The sequence below is a fragment of the Engystomops pustulosus genome, chromosome 5 (genome assembly GCF_040894005.1).
Source record: "Engystomops pustulosus chromosome 5, aEngPut4.maternal, whole genome shotgun sequence".
Lineage (NCBI taxonomy): Eukaryota > Metazoa > Chordata > Amphibia > Anura > Leptodactylidae > Engystomops > Engystomops pustulosus.
The window spans coordinates 16,428,862-16,452,850 of NC_092415.1; the positions used below are offsets into that span (position 1 = coordinate 16,428,862).

Sequence of the window (23,989 nt, forward strand, 5' to 3'; positions counted from 1 at the left end):
CAGTGTGACCTCTAGTGGAAGAAGCTTTGCGGGACGTAAATAGTGTAAGCCGCGCCCACTAGCGGAAGTGACGTCACGCTCGTCACTTGTTCTGTCTCCAATGAGGAAGTAACTAGCGACCGAGAAGTTCCAGGAGACAGAGCGGGAGAGAGAGAGCGAGCTGCCGGGAGTGCGGGGCATGAGGCGGTAACGCGCTATGTGCGGCCTGCGGTGACGTGCGGTTATAGCGGCGCCATGAATATTGACGTAGAGTTCCACATCCGACAGAACTATCCATGGGCCAAACTACCGGCCAACGTCAGACAGGTAGCGGCCGCTCTTACTATACCGGGGCTGTCACTGTCACCCGGGCACATCCATCACCTACCTGTCACCCTGCACCACAACTTGCCTGTCACCCTGCACCACAACTTGCCTGTCACCCTGCACCACAACTTGCCTGTCACCCTGCACCACAACTTGCCTGTCACCCTGCACCACAACTTGCCTGTCACCCTGCACCACAACTTGCCTGTCACCCTGCACCACAACTTGCCTGTCACCCTGCACCACAACTTGCCTGTCACCCTGCACCACAACTTGCCTGTCACCCTGCACCACAACTTGCCTGTCACCCTGCACCACAACTTGCCTGTCACCCTGCACGTCACCCTGCACCACAACTTGCCTGTCACCCTGCACGTCACCCTGCACCACAACTTGCCTGTCACCCTGCACGTCACCCTCCACCACAACTTGCCTGTCACCCTGCACCACAACTTACCTGTCACCCTGCACCACAACTTACCTGTCACCCTGCACCATCACTTACCTGACACCTTACACCACAGCTTACCTGTCACTGTCATCATCCGTTGTCACAACTTACCTGCAGCTCCCACCTGTCACCCCACACCACTATTTTGTCTCATACATCACCTACCTGTCATCTACATCACCTACCTGTCACCATGCACCACAACCTACCTGTCACCTGCATCACTTACCTTTCACCCTGTACCACAACTTACCTATCACCTACCTGTCACCCTGCACCTTAATTTACCTGTCACCTACCTGTCACCGTGCGCTGTCCCAACTTACCTGTCACCCTGCACCACAACTTGCCTGTCAGCTCCATCACCCATTAGTCACACTGCATCATCACCTACCTGTCACCTTGTTCCACAGCTTACCTGTCACCATGTGCCGTCACAACTTAGCTGTCACCGCCACCATCGCCTGTCAGTCTCCATCAAAGCTGTCCTCTACCACCCTGTCCCATGTCCTGCCTGTCACTCAGCCCTGTATCCTTCTGTCACCTACCCCGTGTCCTGCTTGTTAGCTGCCTCTGTGCCCCATGTCCTGGCTGTGGCCTTCTGTGTCCTCCCTGCCCACTGTCACCTCCCCTCTGTCTTGTGTCCTAATCTGTTGCTGCTCCCCCTCCCTCCATTCCATGTCTTAAATTGTTGCTGGCCCCATGTCCTGCCACCTAGGGCAGGGGCAGGTAGGGCAGGTTGTCCACTTGTGAGTTGCCTTCTGCCCGTGTCCTTCTCCCCTTCTGTACCTGTATCCCTTGCCCGTGTCCTCCCATCACCTGGGCACCACATCCCTGACACCTGGTTCCAGTTTCCTCCAGTTCCCCTGCAGCTGGCAGCGCAGTGTTGGGTGCGATTGACTTCCCTCTTCCGGGGGTCTCCTGGTTATGACCTCTGACCTCCCCCTGGCACTGTGCGCTGTAATCTTCTCTCCCTTCTTGCTCTTCCTCTGATGTGATGTAATTCCTGTGAATCTTCTCCGCAGAGCCTGGGAAACTCGCAGAAGGAGTATGAGAAGCAGGTGGTGCTGTACAGCATCCGCAACCAGCTGAGATACCGCAATAACCTGGGTATGTACCATGTGATGTACTGGACCGCTGGGTCTGGGTTACTACAGAGCCTGCTGGGGGTAGTAGTTGTGCCACAGGTTTATAGCTGGAACTTAGATGTTTGGAGCCAAGTATAAAGGAAATAAGAACTTTTACACTGGAGATCAAAATTAGAGAACACTTTCCGATACCTGCAAGTTATTAGTGTTAATGTAGCCCCTGGTGCTAAATTTCCTCAATTATATGACAATCCCGACAATTATATGACAGTCCCGCTGTAACCGGCGCCTAACTTTTCAGTTTTTACTGACTTTGCAAAAAATGTGCCGTTCCAAAGTGACTGAAACCCTCCAGTAGCCAAACGAAAGCCAAAGGGGAGACCCTACCAGCCATAGGGCTGTTTCACTGGATCCTCAATTGTATCCCCAAAAAGACTGAAAGACAAATGCAAGAGAGGACATGATAATGCAGAGAATCTCCGTGGTGAATTGTTTCATCACTGCAGCTGGAATTACTTGCCAGTTCAGCACTGAACAGGGTAATGATCTGTCTCGTCACACAGTGCCTCAACGTTAAAGAGCATTTGGACCGAAAGCCGACTCTACAGTGACCAAACCTCTCATTAGCAGAAAGAATCAAATGGCTGGACTCGCCTTTACCGAGGAGCGTGTTGCATGGAGAGAGGAAGAGTGTCCACAGTTCATTTTGGTGATGAAAGCAAATTTTATTTATTTGGATTTGATGGGAAATAATATGTTTGTCTACAAAATGGGGAAAGACTGAAGCCAAAGTGTGTAAAGAAGTCAGTGGCAGGTGGTGGAGGAAGTGTCATGGTTTGGGGAATGTTTTCTGCAGCAGGAGTTGAACCTTTCATACAGCTACATGGCAGAGTAAATACAAGTATCAGAACCTTCTCCAACAGCACGTGGCTCCTTCCTTGTGTTCTTCAATCAATCAGCAGCAATTTTCATGCAGGACCATGTCCCCTGTCACACAGTTCAACGGGTGAAGTCGTTCCTTGTAACTGAAAACATTAAAACAATGAAATGGCCACAGCCCAGAGTTCTGATCTAAACCTAATAGAAAACCTTTGGTGACAAAGTTATGGCCAAGAAACCCACAACAGTCACTAAACTGTGGAAGAGACTGGAAGAAGAGAATCCCAGCCGATCCGTGTGAGGCTAGTGATGTCCTCCGCCGGAGCTGAGGTCCTGTGCTCTCCCTACTGATTGGCGGCTGCTGGGACCTGCAGGAAATGTCCTTATATTCCTCCTCTGTGCTACAGTCCCTGCTGTTCTCTAATTATCAGCATTACGTTTTTTTGCAAAGTAAAGGTTTATGTTGATACTTGGGTAATTTAGTAAAACCTCATTGTAGTTCAGCAAATAAACGGCTGTCGCAATGAGATGTTGAGTTTACACAAGACTGAATCAACATGTTCAAGGGCGACCGTTGTTTGCTGTAGAGGTGCTGACATCCTGAGCTCCACTCGTACAAATCAGAGCCGCTCATAGTCTGGGAGACCTCATTACTAGACCCCAAATACTCCGGCGATGGGATGATCTGCAGACTCTATAAGGTAGCGTTATCACAGCACAACAGTATAACTCTTCCCCGCACTACATATGTAGGCTTAAAGTGAAAGTTATATACCACAATGATCCATACATTTCATCTTTAGGATACTGACTGTGTGAAATCCCCAGGGGCAACATTTGGCAACTTTTATACCACATTAAAGTCCCAGCCCCCTCAGATTCGGGGTGAAATGTCCTTTCTAGAATTCCCTTCTTTTACATGAAATATCTCCTCCAAAGTCATGTGACAATGAGTGGAAAATAGTCATTTATCTGAGAGGAGTCAAGTTTAGAGGCTGCATGGGGAGAGGCACTTCAGACACCTCTATCTTCTATTCTATAGCATCTAGAAACAATTTTTTTGCATCGTTTTAAATATATGATTACTAGTGGTTCTGTGATCAACCAGAGATACAGGCAGGTAAGGATATAGCTGGAAAACCAAGCTGCAGTTAGAGCCAGCTCCTGGCTAACTGTCTGTATCTCTGGTTCTGTGTCTCACTGAACCATAAATAGGATGCCTCCAGGGAGAGGACATTATTATCTTGTATATGACACCAGCAGAATGTTTCTAGGTTCTATAGAAGTAAACATAGTATCATCTGAAGTGATGCACCCCTACGCCTCTATACATGGCTCATCTTCTTTGTTCATTGTCACATGTCTTTGGGGGAGATTTTTTGTTTAATACAGGTAAATGGGTGAGGTTTTTACATAAAAGAGGGAATTCTAGAATACCCGACATGGAGCACTTGGAGTTTAATGGCTCTGGATCCCTTTAATCCTGATCAGGTCTCTGTGCCCGCTCAGGTTTTATGCATGTACTGTGCCACCGCTCGGCTAGTCATGCTCCGGGCGATGTTACGTAGGCAGTGCCAGGCCCCAGCCATGTGTGCCAACACTGGTATTATATCTGAAGGTCACAAACAAGTTGGATCTAGTAGACGCTCCCTGTGATACGGAGGCCTCACCCTCCGCCGTGTAATGAATAGTCCTACACACATTACACTGCAGAGGGCAAAGAGAGAACTGAAAGTAGGTGAAAGGGGTTGAACAGGAGTTAAAAAAAATTGCTTTTCTATTCGCCCCTTGTGTTCCTGCCGTATCGCTTATACTCTTTGTTCTTTACCCAGTGAAACATGTGAAAAAAGAAGAACGCAGATATTACGAGGATCTCCTGAAATACAGCCGGGAGCATCTGATGCTGTACCCGTACCACCTCTCCGACATCATGGTGAAAGGGCTGCGGATAACCCCCTTCTCCTACTATATTGGGATAATGGAGGTAAGAATATACACGCCGTATAGTAACAGCTACCAATAAACTTTTCCAGTGTTGCCATAGTAACAGACTGCGGATCCTGTGTAGTCTGAACTTACCTTGTCCCTACACGTGGAGGAGGAGGCTGCAGGATAACGTTACACAGGATGTTTGTCTTTTACGATGGAGACGCAGAGATCTGTAGCAAAATATTACTGTGTATTTTAATCAAGACCAGAGATGGTCGCAGAGACTGGAAATGGGAGAACAGCTCCATTTTATTTGTAGTGCCTGAGCTGTGTTACTGCAGTTACAGATGCCGGTTATCACAGCTCTCAGTGTTGATCCAAGGGCAAGAGGCAGCTGGATTCATCCAAAGGTGCGCGGCTCCTTATAACACACAGCTCTGATTACTCTTTGATATAGCAAGACATGCTCCTGTGTGACATCACATGACCAGGGATATAACGAGCCGTGCACCTGTGTGACATCACATGACCAGGGATATAACGAGCCGTGCACCTGTGTGACATCACATGACCAGGGATATAACGAGCCGTGCACCTGTGTGACATCACATGACCAGGGATATAACGAGCCGTGCCCCTGTGTGACATCACATGACCATCGATATAACGAGCCGTGCCCCTGTGTGACATCACATGACCAGCGATATAACGAGCCATGCACCTGTGTGACATCACATGACAGGGATATAACAAGCCGTGCACCTGTGTGACATCACATGACCAGGGATATAACAAGCCGTGCACCTGTGTGACATCACATGACCAGGGATATAACAAGCCGTGCACCTGTGTGACATCACATGACCAGGGATATAACAAGCCGTGCACTTGTGTGACATCACATGACCAGGGATATAACGAGCCGTGCCCCTGTGTGACATCACATGACCAGGGATATAACGAGTCGTGCATCTGTGTGACATCAGGGATATAACGGCTCATGCACCTGTGTGACATCATGTAACCAGGGATATAACGGCTCATGCACATGTGTGACATCACGTAACCAGGGATATAACGGCTCGTGCACATGTGTGACATCACGTAACCAGGGATATAACGGCTCGTGCACCTGTGTGACATCACGTAGCCAGGGATATAACGGCTCGTGCACCTGTGTGACCTCACGTAGCCAGGGATATAACGGCTCGTGCACCTGTGTGACCTCACGTAACCAGGGACAAAACTGTTCATGCACCTGTGTGACATCGTGTGACCAAAGACAAACTATAAATTATTTGCTGAAAGTGGACAACAACTTAAATAATACTGAGGAGGTATAACGCCTCCTGTATGTTCTTGCTCGGTGGATTCTACGTTGCTGTAAGTCACTGTTTTTCCTTCTTTCATAGGACATAATGAATAGCGAAAAAAGTTATGATTCCCTGCCGAACTTCACTGCAGCTGACTGTGAGTATAAGTGCACAGAAGCCAATGTTATGGCAGAGGTGTCACAGTACGGCCATCACTATATAAAGCAATGCCTGTACAGCTAAACTAACTCGCCATAGGGCAAGTGGAGCTCATGAATCACAGCAAATGTGAATATTTAAGTGTTTTTATATTATTTTATTTTAAAGGCCTAAGACTCCTGGGCATAGGAAGGAACCAGTACATTGACCTGATGAACCAGTGTAGATCTTCTAAGGTAAGGAGGCGATTCATATACACAAGTCCTTGGTGTTATCTCTTCTGTGCGTTCTAGTTACTACCCTGAACATGTGGCGGAAATACTCGCTATAAGAAGAGTCGGGTGGATTCCATTACCTCTGCTACATTGTACGAGTAGGAGAATTCTAGGACAAGACTATAAAGAGAACCTATAGGGGTCACTGCCTCACACTTATCCATGGCTAATAGGGCTCTATACTGTCAGGAGAGCAGTCCTCATTTGCCCCCACTGGGGGTAGTTTCCCCCTCTACCTTGGACTCTTATAGATGCCCCTGGTGAAAAACTGGGGGGTGTGTTTAAAAAAAACAAACAGTAAATATTTAGAAATAAGCATAAACCATTCTAAATAGAATAAAAAACCTCAAATAAATGATTTGACCTAAATTGGTCATAGTGTTTGCTAAGGCCAAACCTATCTAACCTCCACCCCCTATTTGTTTTCCAGTGTAAAAAAAAAAAAAAAATTGCCAGAGTCGCCCCGTTTTCCCGTAATTATATGTCTTAACAACCGTCACACACTGGGGAATTACCAAATAAAATGATTATTAACAAGCTAAGTTATATTACTGTAACTTAACCCCCCCCCCCCCCCAAAAAAAGTAAACTTTTTAACATCCCTCACGAAAACTCGCTAATGGCCCAGTAATTAAAGCCTTGTCATAAAGGGGTTAAAGGAACATGCCAGTCATAGCTAAATAATATGAGGCGCAAGGCCTGAAAGGAGGAGCAGGACTTTTTTTCCTATGGATTCCTGGATTAAGACCCTCCCCCTGATCTGAAACCCCTGACAGCTGATGGTTTGCTACAGTGTAGCCAATCTAGGCAAACTCTCTGTGACCACAACCCCCTCATTAATACCAGACTCTAAAGAGAGACTTGTGCTGCTGATGTGACTCATAGGAAACAATTGCGCCAAACACTCAGCTGCGATTGAAGGTGAGAAATGGAAGTGTAAAGGATGTTAAAAAGAAAAAAAAATTGGATAAGTTTCCATTCTACTTTAGACGACACTAGATGTCCCCCTTATCACAGTGATGGAGCTCGGAGCCTGCGCAGCAGTAACTACGTGCAGCTTCTATGGGATTGAGCCCCCTCCGTCCTCTATTGCCTAATATTCCATCAAATATCACAACCTGTATAACCCTGCCTCAATTTCTTGGCTCGCAGTCAGTGGAAATTCACCTTCTTGCAATCCCTTGTGGAATCTTACGGATTAGCATATTATAGTTAACCCATTACTGCACAATGACGTAACATTATGCAGTGCTTATAATTAAAGGGGTTGTATAAAGTCAGCGAGGGATCCATAGGGTAGAGGATAGCAAGCCGATTGTGAGGGTCCAACAACTGCAAGCCCCACAGTCATGAGAATGGTAATCTGGAGAATGAGGGTGCCGTTGTTGGGGGGCTGCCTCCCGAGGAATAAATCCAGTGGCCTGTGCTGTCAGCTATATCTACTAGTAGATATAGTAGATCTATGTCCTGATTGGCTAAGCTGTTTGTTCACGTGAATGCCCTCAGTGCTGTGGCCTCACTACCCTTAGCTGATGTATCAACCAGGAAGTCCCGCCCCCTTCGGCCCTGCCCCCTTCAATCTGAGAGGATTTTACAGATGGGGCTGATAGATATATGAGGCTGGATCACAGGATAGGAAGAAGCCAACAGCGTGATACAGATACCGTTGGAATTGTTGCCAGGGCCTCTTTCCAACTGCGCTAAAACTATTTTTTGTTAAGTAACTTTACAGTTACTCTTTAAGGAATCGTGATGTAAATGTCCCCCTGATCACATTGGGAAGCAACCTGCCTCCTGCTGCAGTGTTTTTGGAAAGTGATATCATCAAACACTGATATTTAAAACCTTCAATGTGAAGACCAATAGCGACCACAAAATCTGAGTGTTTTTTCAGACCCGACAACACCCCGATACAAATATATTGCTGTGTATTATATTATTAATTGAAGCCGCCTAGTGGTCCCTACTGGGACTGAAAAAAAAGGAGGTAAAATACAAGAAATAGAAAGTAAAAAAAAAAAAAACTAAATTACAACTAAAAATACATATAGGTAAGCGCTCCATACCACACTATTTAACCCATAGTAGACTAAAACATCATAATAATAGTAATAATAAAAATTGAAAGTTTATATCTACCCCAAAATGGTACCAAAAATTAGAATTTTATAATGCAAATACAAGCCCTCACAGTGTGGCACGAGCACCGATCCTGCTTATTCAAACTCCCCTTGTTTTCCTGATTTTTGGCGACCCCCCCCCCCCCCCCCCCCCTAAGATTCTCTCATTTATCACCCATTCGATGGATGTTTTACTGTGGAAGACGACCACAATATGATGATTCTGGTGGAAGAAGTTTCCCAGCTCATTGTTCTGTGTATTGTGTGGTGTTACCTAAGTGATATTTGCTTTTCTCCCTGTAACGTGATAATGATCCGGCCTTTTGTTACTCCATAGAAATTCTTCAGACGGAAAACAGCTCGGGACTTGCTGCCAGTGAAACCGGTGGATATAACGATAGAGGCCTGGTGGGTAGTGCAGGCCGGGTACATCACGGAGGATGACATCAAGGTACCAGCCTGGCACAGAGAACCACACATTGTCCCTGAATAGAAATAGATCTAAATGCTAGCATTCCAGAACTAGCAATGCATGTTTTGCCTTCTTAACCAGTACACACATGATTTTTTTTACATTCGCTGAACACTGCTTGTGGGAGTAGCTCCTCCGCTCTGCACTTGAATCCCCTTTCAATACACAATACAAGCGCAACATGTGAACGCGGCCTCAGGATAGTCAGGATGGCTGAGGTTGGAATGCATGCTTTCAGTATGCGGCAGCCATGTACCGTCGCCCTCAGGTTGCTGTCACACGGTGCATTTTTGGACCGTTTTTGGTGTGTTCTCCAAACACACTGAAAACGCATGCGTTTTTGCATGTTTACTATGCTTTTAGTTGCTGTGAACCTGTTTTTCTTCATTTCTGTAAGTGTAAGTAGCTGTGCAGCCGTGCTAAACATGCAACAACGCATGCGTTTTCACAAGAATGGTCCAAGAACGCACCGTGTGACCGCACCCTCATACTGATCTCAAATAAATGAGAAATAAATTGGTCATCGGGCTTGGTAAGACCAAACCTATCTAACCTCCACCCCCCTATTTATTTTCCTGCTCTTTTGTACATCAGCGAAATTATAATGTGAAATACTATTGTGTTTTGGTTTTTTTAAATAAATTTCCCCATCCTCTCTGGTTCGGTGATGCACAAGATACACTTTAGCATGTTCATCCCTCCACAGTTGTGTTTTGGAGGTTTACAGGACAAATTTTAATGGTTTACCATTAAAACCCATCCTGATAAACCCAGGGTAATTACTCTTAGATCCAGACACCGGGGCTGTGGTATCTTCTTATATGTGTTATCCATGGACTCCTTCGTTCTAAAATGATGGTAATAAGCCAGAAGGACTCTGAGGGGTTTTACTAGAGCCCCTTCATGCTGTAGCTTTACAGCCTGTTACACTGAGGAAGAGCATTTCCCATTTCCCCCATTGTGTGAGATTACTGGGGAGGAGGGGGGGGGGGGGGGCGTAGTGCTTCTGGATCGTTAGCATAATTATAAAAGTTGAGTTACGAAGGAAGGAGGGGGTGGATAGCAAATGTAATAAGATTCCCACAGTCCTAGATTTTTGAGTAATGTCCCTGGTCTATCTGGCATTGTTTTGATGTTAGATTTCCTTTTAGCTTTGCTGACTGTGTAGTGAGCTCATTTGTAAGTTTCCTATTTTCCTTTTTCTCTTTAGATTTGCAGCAATGCAGAAAAGAGAACAATCGATAAGATCATTGATTCCGGGCCTCAGCTGGCGGGTTCTCTGGAGCATAACGTAGTCCATAGTAAGTGATGGCGGGTGGTGAGGAGTGTCTGGTGTCGCCCTGTGCGGTGTCATGTGTCTCCTCTCTGAGGTCTGTACATGATGACGCCTTCACTACAGGCGCCTCTTAATTCCCGCTTGGAATGGGATGTTATTTTTATATAGCAGCCAGTATTTGGTCAGTTATTGGTGAAGATTTTTTATGTACATTGTCATGCTGCAATATGAATCAGATTATATGTATTAGTTTATATATTACTCTATACGCTGCTGTTACTATACATCACAGCCGCAGCTGCTATAATATAGTGTTACCTAGGGGATAAGTGATCGCTGAAATTAGGGAAAGTGAAGGTCTCCCCTGTACTGATGCAGATGTCCCACCTGCGCTGCATTATCCACTATGGGACTGCAGGAGGTCTGTGACCCAAAAGTCCCATAGAGGCGAATGGAGCTCAGGTGAAACATGTTCTACATTCAAACAGACAAAAACGGATGCGTTTTTTTTTTTTTTTTAAACGAACTGAAAACGCATGACTAAAAATGGACTAAAAGCGGGTTCAAAACGCCACGTGTGCCACCACCTCAGGCATGTGTCTCCTATCCTGTAGAAAGTGGCGAATATATTTTGTGACACGGCTCCTCTAAGCTTAGTGTATACACATCTCATATTTAACTCCATTGGAAATCTTAATTTACTTGCTGCTCAAATAGTAGTATTCTTAAAGGGGGACTCCACTACAGAATTACATGTGTATCTTAGAAAGTGATGGCTTCTTGGACCATCACCAATCCTGATAATGAAGGGAGCACAGTATTTAGTGTTTCCTCCTTTTTCTTAGTTCCCCCTGCACAATGGTGGAGGGTTGCTAACACTTCATCAGCAGGAGAAAGCAGGGATTTGTAGGGTCAGTGACAGTCCCAAAGGTCCCATTCCCAAAATGTGATGGGATATCCTTGTGATATGACATCATTTTACAATACAGTCTGATTTATTATTAATCTGTAACATTGTATTCCCTCCTCTTCTAGGCCTTTATAATAAAGGATTTATTTATCTGGATGTACCGATCTCGGATGACAGCTGTATAGCAGGTATGTATTAGATGGAATATGGAAGATTTTATTAAATTTTTTTAGATTTTCAGAGCATACAGCTCAGTGAACAGGGTTGGTCACTAATATCAAACTTAAACAGGGTAAGTATTGGAGCGTTATAGGGTCACTCATTACATATTTACCCTGTTAATGTTTCTCATTCACTTGACCCCCGGGCAGCAGGACTCGGGACTTCCTGTGACGTATAGATTGGAAGGGGGTGCGTATAGAATAATGACTGTACAACGTCCTCCATTCTCCGGAAACCTGCAGGAACACCCAAGTCCTGCTGCACAGGGGGCACATCACACCAATACACAAACTTTATCAGTAAGTATAATATAGGTGACCCTTTTAGGTTCTTATACATACCCTGTTAAAGTTTTGGGATAAGTGGCCTACCCCTATAAAGGAGTTTTCTTGTTTTTACACATAATAACAAGGTGACCGATGGGAGAATTCTGGGACCCACCCAGAGCACCAGGGCACTGTGATGGATGAGCAGGTCCAGCATGTATCTTTCCCCCCTTCTCAATAATATGGGAACACCCTATATTGCTGAGCACAGTGCTCCGGTATCTCAGGCACTTTCATAAGCAGTGAATGTGATTGCTGGAGATGGCTAAGCAATCAGATTTCGTAGGCAGTATCAATTAAACATGGAAAAACCCCTTCAAAGCTTTGATGGAACATTGTGTGAATGGGATATTCTGTTATCACCTTTCCAGGAGTTACATACCGGCAAGTTATCTTTAGGATATGTCATCGGTATCAGATTACCGAGGGTCTGACTTCTGGCACCCCGGCAATCAGATGTTTGAAGGGATTGAAGAATGCAGACTAGCACTTGTGGTCTCCTGTATAGTGACTGTGCTTGGTATTGCATCTCATCCTAATTCTATTGAATGGGACTGAGCTGCACCCAAACAATGTAACGTCATTTCATTGGTTGAGCTATGTATCATGTATTAGACCCGCTCGATGGCGGATCCTAAGGATAGCTCATCAGCTTTTAATCCTGGAAGCCCCTTTAACATTCCCCATTATAAGCATCCATTGTGAAAAATAATACATTTGTCATTTCCAGTTCCTCCGCTCGAAGGTTTTGTGATGAACCGGCTACAAGGAGACTATTTTGAAACATTGCTGTACAAGATATTTGTGTCTATAGATGAGCACACTAATGTGGCGGAGGTAAGTGAGGGTATGATCCACATGTGATTCTGCAGTTCACCTTTAGAGGTCGCTGCAGAGGGAATGAGCAGCCATGGCAAAGTATTTAGCAGGAGGTAGGGGGTCTTTCCTCCATATGTTAATATGAGAAAGATTATATCTGTGATGATGCAGGGGTCGTCCACTTTCATCAAATAATGGTACTGTTTGTTATTTTCCAATATACTTTCTGTATCTGTTCCTTGCGCTTTTCTAGATTTCTGCTTTGCTGTTATTCTATAGGACGCTTCATTGTGTGACATCACATGAGCAGGGACCAGTGTTTACCAACAGAAAGTAAAAAATTAAGCTTCTTGTTGAAGGACAGAAAGCAGAGATCTAGAAAACAATGAAGAATTGATACAGAAAGTATATTGGAAAATTCTATAACTTATCACTACACAAACAAGTATTTGCTGAAAGTGGAAAATAACCTTTTCTAAAGCTTCTCTATTCATGGTGGTGTGAAATTACAAGTAGCAGTACATTAAAGGAAATCTACCATCAAAATGATAAACCAAGGACACTTGCTCATAGATCCAGGCGCGTGACTGAGGTGGTCATCTTGTATTTGTTATCCATGGCCTCCACGGTGCCTTGATCTATGAGTAAGTGTCTCTGGTTTATTATGACCACATAGCGCTATATTATAGAGGAGGGGACAGCACTGACCACATATCGCTATATTGTAGAGGAGGGGACAGCACTGACCACATAGCGCTATATTATAGAGGAGGGGACAGCACTGACCACATATCGCTATATTATAGAGGAGAGGACAGTACTGAGCACATATCGCTGTATTATAGAGGAGGGGACAGCACTGACCACATAGCGCTATATTATAGAGGAGGGGACAGTACTGACCACATATTGCTATATTATAGAGGAGGGGACAGCACTGACCACATATCGCTATATTATAGAGGAGGGGACAGCACTGACCACATATCGCTATATTATAGAGGAGGGGACAGCACTGACCACATATCGCTATATTGTAGAGGAGGGGACAGCACTGACCACATAGCGCTATATTATAGAGGAGGGGACAGCACTGACCACATATCGCTATATTATAGAGGAGAGGACAGCACTGACCACATAGCGCTGTATTATAGAGGAGGGGACAGTAGTGACCACATATTGCTATATTATAGAGGAGGGGACAGTACTGACCACATATTGCTATATTATAGAGGAGGGGACAGCACTGACCACATATCGCTATATTATAGAGGAGGGGACAGCACTGACCACATATCGCTATATTATAGAGGAGGGGACAGCACTGACCATATATCGCTGTATTATAGAGGAGGGGACAGCACTGACCACATATCGCTATATTATAGAGGGGACAGCACTGACCACATATCACTATATTATAGAGGAGGGGACAGCACTGACCACATATCGCTATATTATAGAGGAGGGGACAGCACTGACTACATAGCGCTGTATTATAGAGGAGGGGACAGCACTGACCACATAGCGCTGTATTATAGAGGAGGGGACAGCACTGACCACATATCGCTATATTATAGAGGAGGGGACAGCACTGACCACATAGCGCTGTATTATAGAGGAGGGGACAGCACTGACCACATAGCGCTGTATTATAGAGGAGGGGACAGCACTGACCACATAGCGCTGTATTATAGAGGAGGGGACAGCACTGACCACATAGCGCTATATTATAGAGGAGGGGACAGCACTGACCACATAGCGCTGTATTATAGAGGAGGGGACAGCACTGACCACATAGCGCTGTATTATAGAGGAGGGGACAGCACTGACCACATAGCGCTGTATTATAGAGGAGGGGACAGCACTGACCACATAGCGCTGTATTATAGAGCAGGGGACAGTACTGACCACATATCGCTATATTATAGAGCAGGGGACAGCACTGACCACATATCGCTATATTATAGAGCAGGGGACAGCACTGACCACATATCGCTATATTATAGAGGAGGGGACAGCACTGACCACATATCGCTATATTATAGAGGAGGGGACAGCACTTACCACATATCGCTATATTATAGAGGAGGGGACAGCACTGACCACATATTGCTATATTATAGAGGAGGGGACAGTACTGACCACATATTGCTATATTATAGAGGAGGGGACAGTACTGACCACATATTGCTATATTATAGAGGAGGGGACAGCACTGACCACATATTGCTATATTATAGAGGAGGGGACAGCACTGACCACATATCGCTATATTATAGAGGAGGGGACAGCACTGACCACATATCGCTATATTATAGAGGAGGGGACAGCACTGACCACATATCGCTGTATTATAGAGGAGGGGACAGCACTGACCACATATCGCTATATTATAGAGGAGGGGACAGCACTGACCACATATCGCTATATTATAGAGGAGGGGACAGCACTGACCACATATCGCTGTATTATAGAGGAGGGGACAGCACTGACCACATATCACTATATTATAGAGGAGGGGACAGCACTGACCACATATCGCTATATTATAGAGGAGGGGACAGCACTGACCACATATCACTATATTATAGAGGAGGGGACAGCACTGAGCACATATCACTATATTATAGAGGAGGGGACAGTCCTGAGCTCCTTAGGTTTATTATCCTGTGGTTTTGTTGCAGGCAGTACATACAATGCACAATCCTAACTTTCACTTTCTATCTTTCCAGCTTGCAAATGTCTTGGAGATCGACTTATCTTTAGTAAAGGTACAGGAACCATCGTCTTCTAATTAGAGGAGTTTTTTGGGACTAAGGAACAGCAGATTGGATGGAGTCAACTAATTACAGTCTGGTTTAGCTTGGTTATAGCATAACTAAACTGTCACCTGGAGGGTTTGCTGCAGGACACAGCAGTCACCAGGATCCGTGATCACCAGTAACAGCTGTAGTACCAGGCTTAACCCCTACCAGAATAATAGAGTAGGGACTATTAACAAATTAAGGGGAGATGGAATGAGGAATGCAGCGGCCCCCTGGATGGAGGTGCAGAATTCTATCCCCACTGATCTTGAATAGGTCATAACTTCTTTAAATAAAATAAATGATATAACTTCTGTAGTCCCGGAATACCCCTTTATAAGTTATTTGCATGGTGTTGCATTAGTTAGATCATCAATTTTCTGATCACTGTAAATACAGGTACATCCAATTATGGTATTTCCTCTTTGTGTCTCTCAGTATTATGTCCCTCTATGCCTTTCCCATACCGGGTGGTAACACCTTTTCTTATGGTTTCCATTCATATGTATCTATTTTATGTCTGCAGAACGCGGTGTCCATGTATTGCCGCTTGGGGTTTGCCATTAAAAAGGGACAAGTGATCAATCCCGATCAGCTGCACCCGTCCTGGAGGAACGTCCCATCTGTCAACAGACTGAAGTAAATATTCTCAGAATTCCCTCTATATGTAATATGGGTTTCATGTGTTCTGATTTGGGCTTTTTAGTTGTCAAAAATGGCACCACTCGCCTTGTGTGTTGTGTTGCTTAAAGGGAACCTGTCACCAGGAGATCCATTTTTTTTTGCCAAATGGGAGGGGCTGGAAAGGAGCAGTCCCCCACCCCCCACCCCACCCTTGGGAAACAGCTTCTCCATGTGACCTTTTCAAATATATGAAAACACCCATCACTTGGCTTAGTGACGCCTCCTGCTCCTCTACAGCCAATCCCGAGTGAGGGGAGTTATTCATATATTTGAAAAGGTCACATGTTTCCCAAGGGTGAAATTAACCTGGTCCTGAACATTCACTTTTTGAGACACTAGGCCAGTGGTCTATAAGGACTAGAGGGGGGGGGGTGATTTAGTGCCCCCACTAGTTCAATAACTATATAAATCCATCTGCATAAGCTCCCCCTAGTGGTGACTGCAAGCAGACAAAAAATAATACCGTACGCCGCATCATGTGATTTTAAGAATTGTAATTGATAATCAATGTTATGCATAAGAGAAGGCACCTGTACCCCTGTCAGTAAGAGTTGTATGTGACCTCTGATGTGCAGGACTACATTGGATCCACAGAAAATGCTGCTTTCCTGGGAGAGCACAGAAAGTAAGAGCCCTGTGCAAGATCTGGCGTCTTCAGCTACTGACACCGACACTAACAGCCAGGAGGATGCAGGTAATGCACCTATATAGAGGTTACCCCCTAAAATAACTGTGTAGCCTCATATTGATATGTCACATGAGTATCACTGCTGGGACACCATGACCCCAGATCCCCCACTGCAGTAATAAAGGAACAGATACTACTCTACAGACCACTAAGAGGTTTATTCACCTTTTGAGGAATGTTTTCTTTTTCATTAACTCTTTATTAGCTCTGTTTACTGTAAGTGGTAAGAAATATTCTTACACACATCCACAGGCTTAAAATCCGTATCTGATCCTGCATCGTCCTGACGTATACATTTGGCCTCCTCAGTATGGAAGGACTAGTTCAATTCATTGAAAGCAAGCAGAGGTCTTGAAAACCAAGAATGATTGTAACACAAGCGAAAATCATGTTTCCTATGGAGAGTTTGTATAAGGGATAATCTTGCGGTGAAGATATTTGTCACTGTGTGATTTTAGGATTGTACTAGTGCAATGTTTTTAGTACTAAGCTATGATGATCTACAGAAATTAACATGTGTTCCCCTGTAATAGGGGAGACGTCCAGCGTGAGCAGCCTGAACCTGACGGGGGGACACTCCAAGCGCATCGCCTTCTTGTTTGATTCCACTCTCACAGCTTTCCTCATGATGGGAAACCTGTCACCGGTAAGTCTTATGCTTATAATGTGACCTGAAATCTCTGCTCTGACTCCACTGTCGCCAGGGATGGACCTTACTCTACACTGTTTTAGTGTAGAAGGCAACATTTTTACATGATTTTTTTTATTTTTAAAACATTTTTTAGGTAATTTTATTTAGGTGAACGTTATAAAAGGTGAAGTGAATGGACAGGATGTAATAATTATTTGTTCCTCTGGGAGCACTGCAGAGATATTGGCCTCTTATGGACATGTTTTCTCATACGTATCATATAATCGGCTCATCCTAAGTTTGTAGGATCTTAAATGTATGAAGTCCCACTTGTTGCTCGTATTTGGTTGCTAAAGGCTTTGTTCAACATGTCATGTGATAAATAACCATGTGACCGTAGTCTCTCCATGGTGTCCTCCTTACTGGGCCGCTGACATCCTCTCTCTGTGTTACAGAACCTGAAGAGCCATGCGGTGACCATGTTTGAAGTGGGCAAGTTGTCCGACGAGACATTAGACAGTTTCCTGGTGGAACTAGAAAAGGTGAGTAACTTCTATTGCTGGATCCTGGGTGTCGTATGGTCTCGCATCAGGCCACAGAGCAATGTGTCATGCTGAGCACTACGGATCATGTCTGTCTCATGCAGGTACAAAGCACAGGGGAAGGAGAGGCGCAGAGGTACTTTGATCATGCACTCACTTTAAGAAACACCATCCTCTTCCTGCGCCACAACAAGGAACTCATTGCACTTCCCGAACAGTCCTCAGCAGGTATGAATCATGTGCTATCTTGGGTCCACTAAAACCCAGTTCTCAGGCTGCTGGTTCATCATTATATAGAATTACACATATAGACATGAGCAGAATTTTATGGTCCTGCTGTAGGCCGGGGGTCCATTATGTTGTAATTTATAATTTGGGGCCCCATGATGTAAGGCATATCCATAGGCTGTGGGTTATCGGTATGGCAGAGGTCGGACCAGCTGCTTTTCCATGTGGTGACTGAGCCGTAATAATGCAGCTCAGCGCCTGTTCACAATCGGCTGATTAATGGTGATCCTACGGGTACGAATAATAATTTTATTAGGGATTATCGGCACAATTCCTTAATAGATGCAGCCGGCCATATCATTCGCACCCTAAATGTCAGACCTCCAACCAGTCTTGCATGACCTCGTCCGCATCCGTCCTACAGGTTTACCCCTGGATCTGCTGCGATGTGAAAGTCTCCTCGGTCTGGACCCGGCCACCTGCAGTCGGGTTTTGAATAAAAACTACTCGCTTCTCGTATCAATGGCGCCGCTCACCAACGAGATCCGACCCATCAGCAGCTGCACGCCTCAGGTTTGTGTTGTGTATTAGCCAAGGTTTTCCCTGGGATATGAAATCTCAGAGACATCACAGAAGATTATTGGGGCCTTACGTGGTTTCAGAATGTATAACGCATGTATGTTCTGCAGCACATCGGACCCGCCATACCGGAAGTCAGCTCCATATGGTTTAAACTGTACATATACCATATCTCTGGCTATGGGCCACCATCCCTCCTGCTGTCCAAGGGAACCAGACTCCGCAAGCTACCAGATATATTCCTGGTAAGCATCATCATTGTGACCCCAGGATGGGTGCAAGACTTGATTCCCTCCCCATATATAGTCCTGGACCTTAGTGATCTCGACTCCCTCTAATCACCGTCTTTTGGCGCTTTGTCCTTTCTGATCCCTGTCATGTGATCAATCTGAACAGATGTATTTTCTAGGCCTATGACCGCCTATTGATCACCTCCTGGGGACACGATCCCGGTGTGGTCCCTACATCTAATGTCCTGGTGATGCTGAATGATGCGCTCACTCACTCGGCTGTTCTCATTCAGGTAAGGTCGGCTGGGAGTTTTGCCTTTAACCAATCAACTTATCCTTTTAAAAGTTTGAATAAGGGGAAGAATGCCGTTTTGGAAAAACAGAACTCCTCTTCCTCTGCATAGATGTGAATTCAATGGGTTTTCTGGGTTAAAAAAAATCATAAAATATGCAAGAATTGGACTTAAATATCAGATCGCTGGGGGTCCAAAACCTGGCACCCTCACAGATCAGATACTCTTATCAGCTGAGAATGGAACAGAAAGCAGACAGCACCATAATTTGTGTAGTGGTCATACCAGGTTACTGCAGCTCCCAAAACCTTCATTCCCATGTATTGTATAATACTGTACCTACATCCAACCTCAGAGACTTCTGTATATGTATTCTGCTCAGGGTCACGGGATGCACGGGATGGGAGAGACGGCGCACGTTCCTTTCCCCATTGATGAAGCAGAACTACAAAGAGGTAATAATGTCTGTGGCTTCTCTATTACTTTACTAGATCATGTAGTAGAGACCAGTGCGGACCTGGTAGGTTCTATTCTGTCTGTGCGAACACCGGACTTGGGCTCCACAGTCCTGCACCCTACAGCCTGTACTGTAATGATGTTTTCAGTATGAAGCTATAGTCTTGTTTGGGTGCACAGACCTTCCTAGAACTGAAAGGGTGTATATGTTGCTTCCCTCCAGAGTTCTCCATTCACAATATGGGAGTGCACAAAGCGTTACAAGTCTTACGGGAGAGGATGGATCTGGAGCACTTCTGTGGGTACATCACCATGCTGAACCCCAGCAGTCATCACGTCATCCACCGGAGACTGAGCGACACCTCTGATGGGAAAGGTGAGGAGCGTCGCCTTGTGCTGGTATCTGTATACTCTGTGTGACTTTCTGGAAGCGTCTATGAAGCGATCACGCTAGGACTGAATTATGGCTTTAGATGTGACACATTTGTCTTAATAGATCACGCAGATGAGGCTGGGCTGGCGCTCGGCTCTGAAGTCAATGGCAGCACCGAGTCCTTCGAACTTGTGGTTGAAGAATTTCCAGTGGAATCGGGACAAAAAGCCAGTGAAGGTACAGCCCCTGCGTACTATCGCATCCAGTTCGATACCAGGAGTAGATACGGGGTCAGTGAGATGCTTAAAGGGGCAGGGATGAGCTTTGTGACTTCTTCAGTGCACACTAAGCACGTTAATGTAGTGGCTGTGTTTGGTACTGCAGCTCAGTAACAGTCATTAAGTAGTATTACTATGATGATATCCACAGTGTAGGATACATCCCTGCATTCATTGTGTATGGGACTGGCAGAAATGACCAAGCATCTTACTCTGCAAGGGTCTGATGTAAGTGAATGAAGCAGACAGTTACTTGTAGAGCTTAATTCTTTCGTATGGGGAGATAAAAGTGGACCACTATAATTGATGGGGATCCCTGCATTGCCATGGTATAGGGAGGCTGGAGTAATCTCTTGTTCTGAATGTTGCAGCCCCAGCACTGGAGAAGGACTGGGTGCCCCTGGAGCTTTGCTATGGAATCCCACTCTTCAGCTCCGAACTCAACCAGACGGTGTGCAGAAAGATCGCTGCCCATGGACTGTGCGGAAAAGACAGGTAGTGACGCACAGATCTTCTCTGCTGTACAGTAGAGACAGCTGGCTCTATAGCAAATCCCTATTAACCAGCCATTCCTTTTCTCTCTCCTCTTGTAGCCTTCAGCATCTCCTTCACTCCAGCCGGAAGCTTTCCATCCAGGTCCTCAGCTTCGTTCAGTCATTCCAGGTAACTTTGTGTGTAAATTTATACCTCATTCACACGCTGCCCCGTCAGAAGATGACATCATCGGGGTCGTGTCATGAGTTATTGACTTGGATTTCAGTGTTGGATTTCTGCTTGACTTCTGGATGATGAGCATCTTGCCTCAGGCGGCAGATAGCATAGTCTTTATGGGGATGTTCAGAATATTGGATTCCTATGTGGGCGATTTGGGTGCTCATGGTTACCCGAATTGCCCACCAGAAAAATCTATTGCATCTTTGTCATCTAAGAAATGGATGTGATACTGTATACACAGGGCAGTCTATGCACTCACTCTTTGACCTGTAAGTGGGAAGAGTCAATCCTGTGGGGTTGCTCTGCCTAAATTTTTTTTAAAACTGAAGATTTGGCAAAAAAAAGATCTCCTAACACGCCGCCTGATATTGTATGCCGCCCCCTCTGTGAACATTGCAGCCTAGTCCCACGTCATGATTGGCGGGGTGGGACGTGGCTGCAATGAATTCAGTGTGTCACATTACTTTTATACTGACCCTCTTGTCTGCCTCTTATAGGAAAGCAGTTTTGCGGGCGTACACATGCTGGAGACTGGCACATCGAGCCTGTTGGCACAGCAGGGCTCTACGGACATTGGGGTGCCCCTGCCTTCAAAGAATCTCATATTCCAAGACGGCATCCTCTCCGAGTGGAACGGTCGGGCGCGGGTCTCTGCTCACCATGTGCACACCCCCTGACACCGAGCATGACGCCCCGGGTACCCGTCACCCTCCTGCCCTGTCGGTGTTAGTATTTATTGCTGCTGTGTGGGTGATGTTTTAGCAGCGTAGACTCTGTGGATCGTCACTCTTGTGCCCTGTGAGAAATATCCTGCATCTCTTGTACATTCCTACAGCGCCTGTAGTAGATTTAGGGGCGAAGTGATCAGAAACTCCCCTCCAGTGTTCATTGCTCAAAGTTTTTTTTAAACCTGGTCCAGATCCAGCTGTGATGTCTCTGGGCAGGGAACTGCAGCATCTTGCTCACAGCTGCTGCCAATGGACAGACCAGGGTCACATCACGTCACCATCAGTCATAGGACTGCAGTTTATTACATTCAGGTTTCCATACGGAGCATATACGATTCTTAAAGGGATTGTCTGGATGGTTTTTCTTTTAAATGGGTTGTACAGGATTGAAAAAACATGTCTGCTTTCTACTAAAAACAGCCCCCCCCCCCCCCCGCTTGTTTATGGGTTGTGTGTGGTGGTGCAGCTTGGGTCTTTTTCACTTTCATGGATTTCAGCTGCAATACCGAAAACAAACTGTGGACAGGAGCTGCGCTGTTCATGGAATAAAGCTGCAGTGGTTTTACATCCTGGACAACCCCTTTAATCAGTGTCAGAGGTTGAACTAATAGGAACAAAATCATTTCTATTTTATAATGTTTATTTAACCCTCTCCTCCACTCTAGTAGGACGCCCCCTCCTGTAGGTATACATAGATTCATAGTGTGCACCAGCCTAATACTGGCCTCCGATGCATGCCGGTGAGACCGGTGATGGAGCTGCTGCTTCAGTATACCAACAGGCAGTGTGGGGCTCAGTGGACCAGAGGGGAGGACCCAGGTAAGTAACTAGTTAATACAGCCCCTTTGAGTACCTTTAAGTTGTCTCCTATCCACAGGATACGGCATAACGATCTGTTCAGTGGGGGTCTGACCTATAGCGAGGAGGATTCCCATTCTGACTAATTGATAGAGTAGCAGTTTAAGCATGTGCTGTGCTGCTCCATTTATTGTGGAAGTGTTGGAAATTGCAGCGCATCTCTCGGGATGTCCGGCCAGAGTTAGGTGAGCGCTGTGCTCTGCAGTTTCTGATACAATTGAATGGAGCGGCAGGACACATGCTCGACCCACCCATTAGTGATCTCAGGATTGCTGTGGGTCCTTTTGTCCTGATCAGTGTGGGTCCCAGAAGTCCGAACATGATTGATCAGCCAGTGTGGATAGGGGGTAACGTTACTAGACAATACAACCCCTCTAAAAGCTCCTGTCTGTTGACTGCACCTGGAAAATCCCTTAAACGTACCTGGGGGGCATCCATGAGATTACTGTCCTTCCCACATCAGGACTCTCTTAAAAGTGTCTTCTGATTTGTGCCAGGTCTGTAGGTGGTCACAGACTCGCCCCCTCCAGTTCCCTAATCCAAAACAGTGGAAGGGGTTGTGTGACTTACAGACCACCTTCCTATAGGAGTCGGAGGTCATTTTAGGAGAAATCGGATAAAGCAGGTGAATTAAAAGGGTTGTCCAGAGGTTGAAAAACTTTCAAAAAGAGCGCCACACCTGACGGTGGTTGGTGCCAGTATTGCAGCGCAGCATTATAGCAATGCATAGAGCTAAGCTGCAATACCTTGCACTACCCATGGTCAGGTGTGGCGCTCTTTTTGACTGAAAGTAGCCATTTTTTTTAACCTCTGGTCAACCACTTAAACAATGGGGGGGGGGGCACAGATATTTTGACTATTCATGTATAGAGACGTTTTATCTTCTGGATGGGGGCAGGGGGATGTTAAACTCAAAACCACTTAGTTCAGTACATGCCACTTTATCAAGGACCAAACTATATATATATATATTTTTTTTTTTGCATTGATTTTTAAAGAAGATTTTGTGAAAATCTGAACCTTCGATTATTTATTGAAAGTGCAAAACGTTCAGACGGAAAATCATCTGCACAAACCTAAACCCGGCATTACTCTGCTTCCTAATATTTCTAGAGCCGCGGTGGATATAATTATTCCATCTACGTGACAATTTGTCTGATTTTGTAATTTTCTGAGCAGTATTTGTTCCCCCTCGCCCCCTGCATCTGCTATACTGTATAATATGACCCCTCCACACGGGGAGGAGGGTGAGCAGCCGCCTGGCAGACATCAAGGCACATTCTTTTTATTGAATTACATTGTAAATCTAAAGAAAAGTGTAATAGTTTATTAAATTGACCCTGTATAAAGGA

At 45.4% G+C, this 23,989-nt stretch overlaps 1 protein-coding gene across 1 annotated transcript; it reads left to right on the plus strand.

Moving 5' to 3' along the window:
- Positions 1–23,989, plus strand: FAM91A1 (family with sequence similarity 91 member A1). The gene is made up of 24 exons (XM_072151237.1): positions 1–306; positions 1,783–1,867; positions 4,557–4,708; positions 6,066–6,123; positions 6,294–6,361; positions 8,858–8,971; positions 10,203–10,293; positions 11,304–11,366; positions 12,457–12,563; positions 15,284–15,322; positions 15,882–15,994; positions 16,615–16,733; positions 17,261–17,373; positions 17,814–17,900; positions 18,005–18,128; positions 18,553–18,701; positions 18,818–18,952; positions 19,117–19,230; positions 19,613–19,685; positions 19,910–20,062; positions 20,183–20,296; positions 20,709–20,832; positions 20,931–21,000; positions 21,549–23,989. Exons 1-24 carry the CDS (start codon positions 235–237, stop codon positions 21,726–21,728), a joined length of 2,517 nt encoding a protein of 838 aa, XP_072007338.1. The 5' UTR covers positions 1–234; the 3' UTR covers positions 21,729–23,989.

Coding starts and splice junctions, on each gene's coding strand:
- FAM91A1 (XM_072151237.1), top strand. CDS start 235: ATGAATATTGACGTAGAGTTCCACATCCGACAGAACTATCCATGGGCC. Junction 15,995..16,614: donor CCATCTGTCAACAGACTGAA/GTAAATATTCTC, acceptor TCTGATGTGCAG/GACTACATTGGATCCACAGA. Junction 19,231..19,612: donor ACTCGGCTGTTCTCATTCAG/GTAAGGTCGGCT, acceptor TATTCTGCTCAG/GGTCACGGGATGCACGGGAT.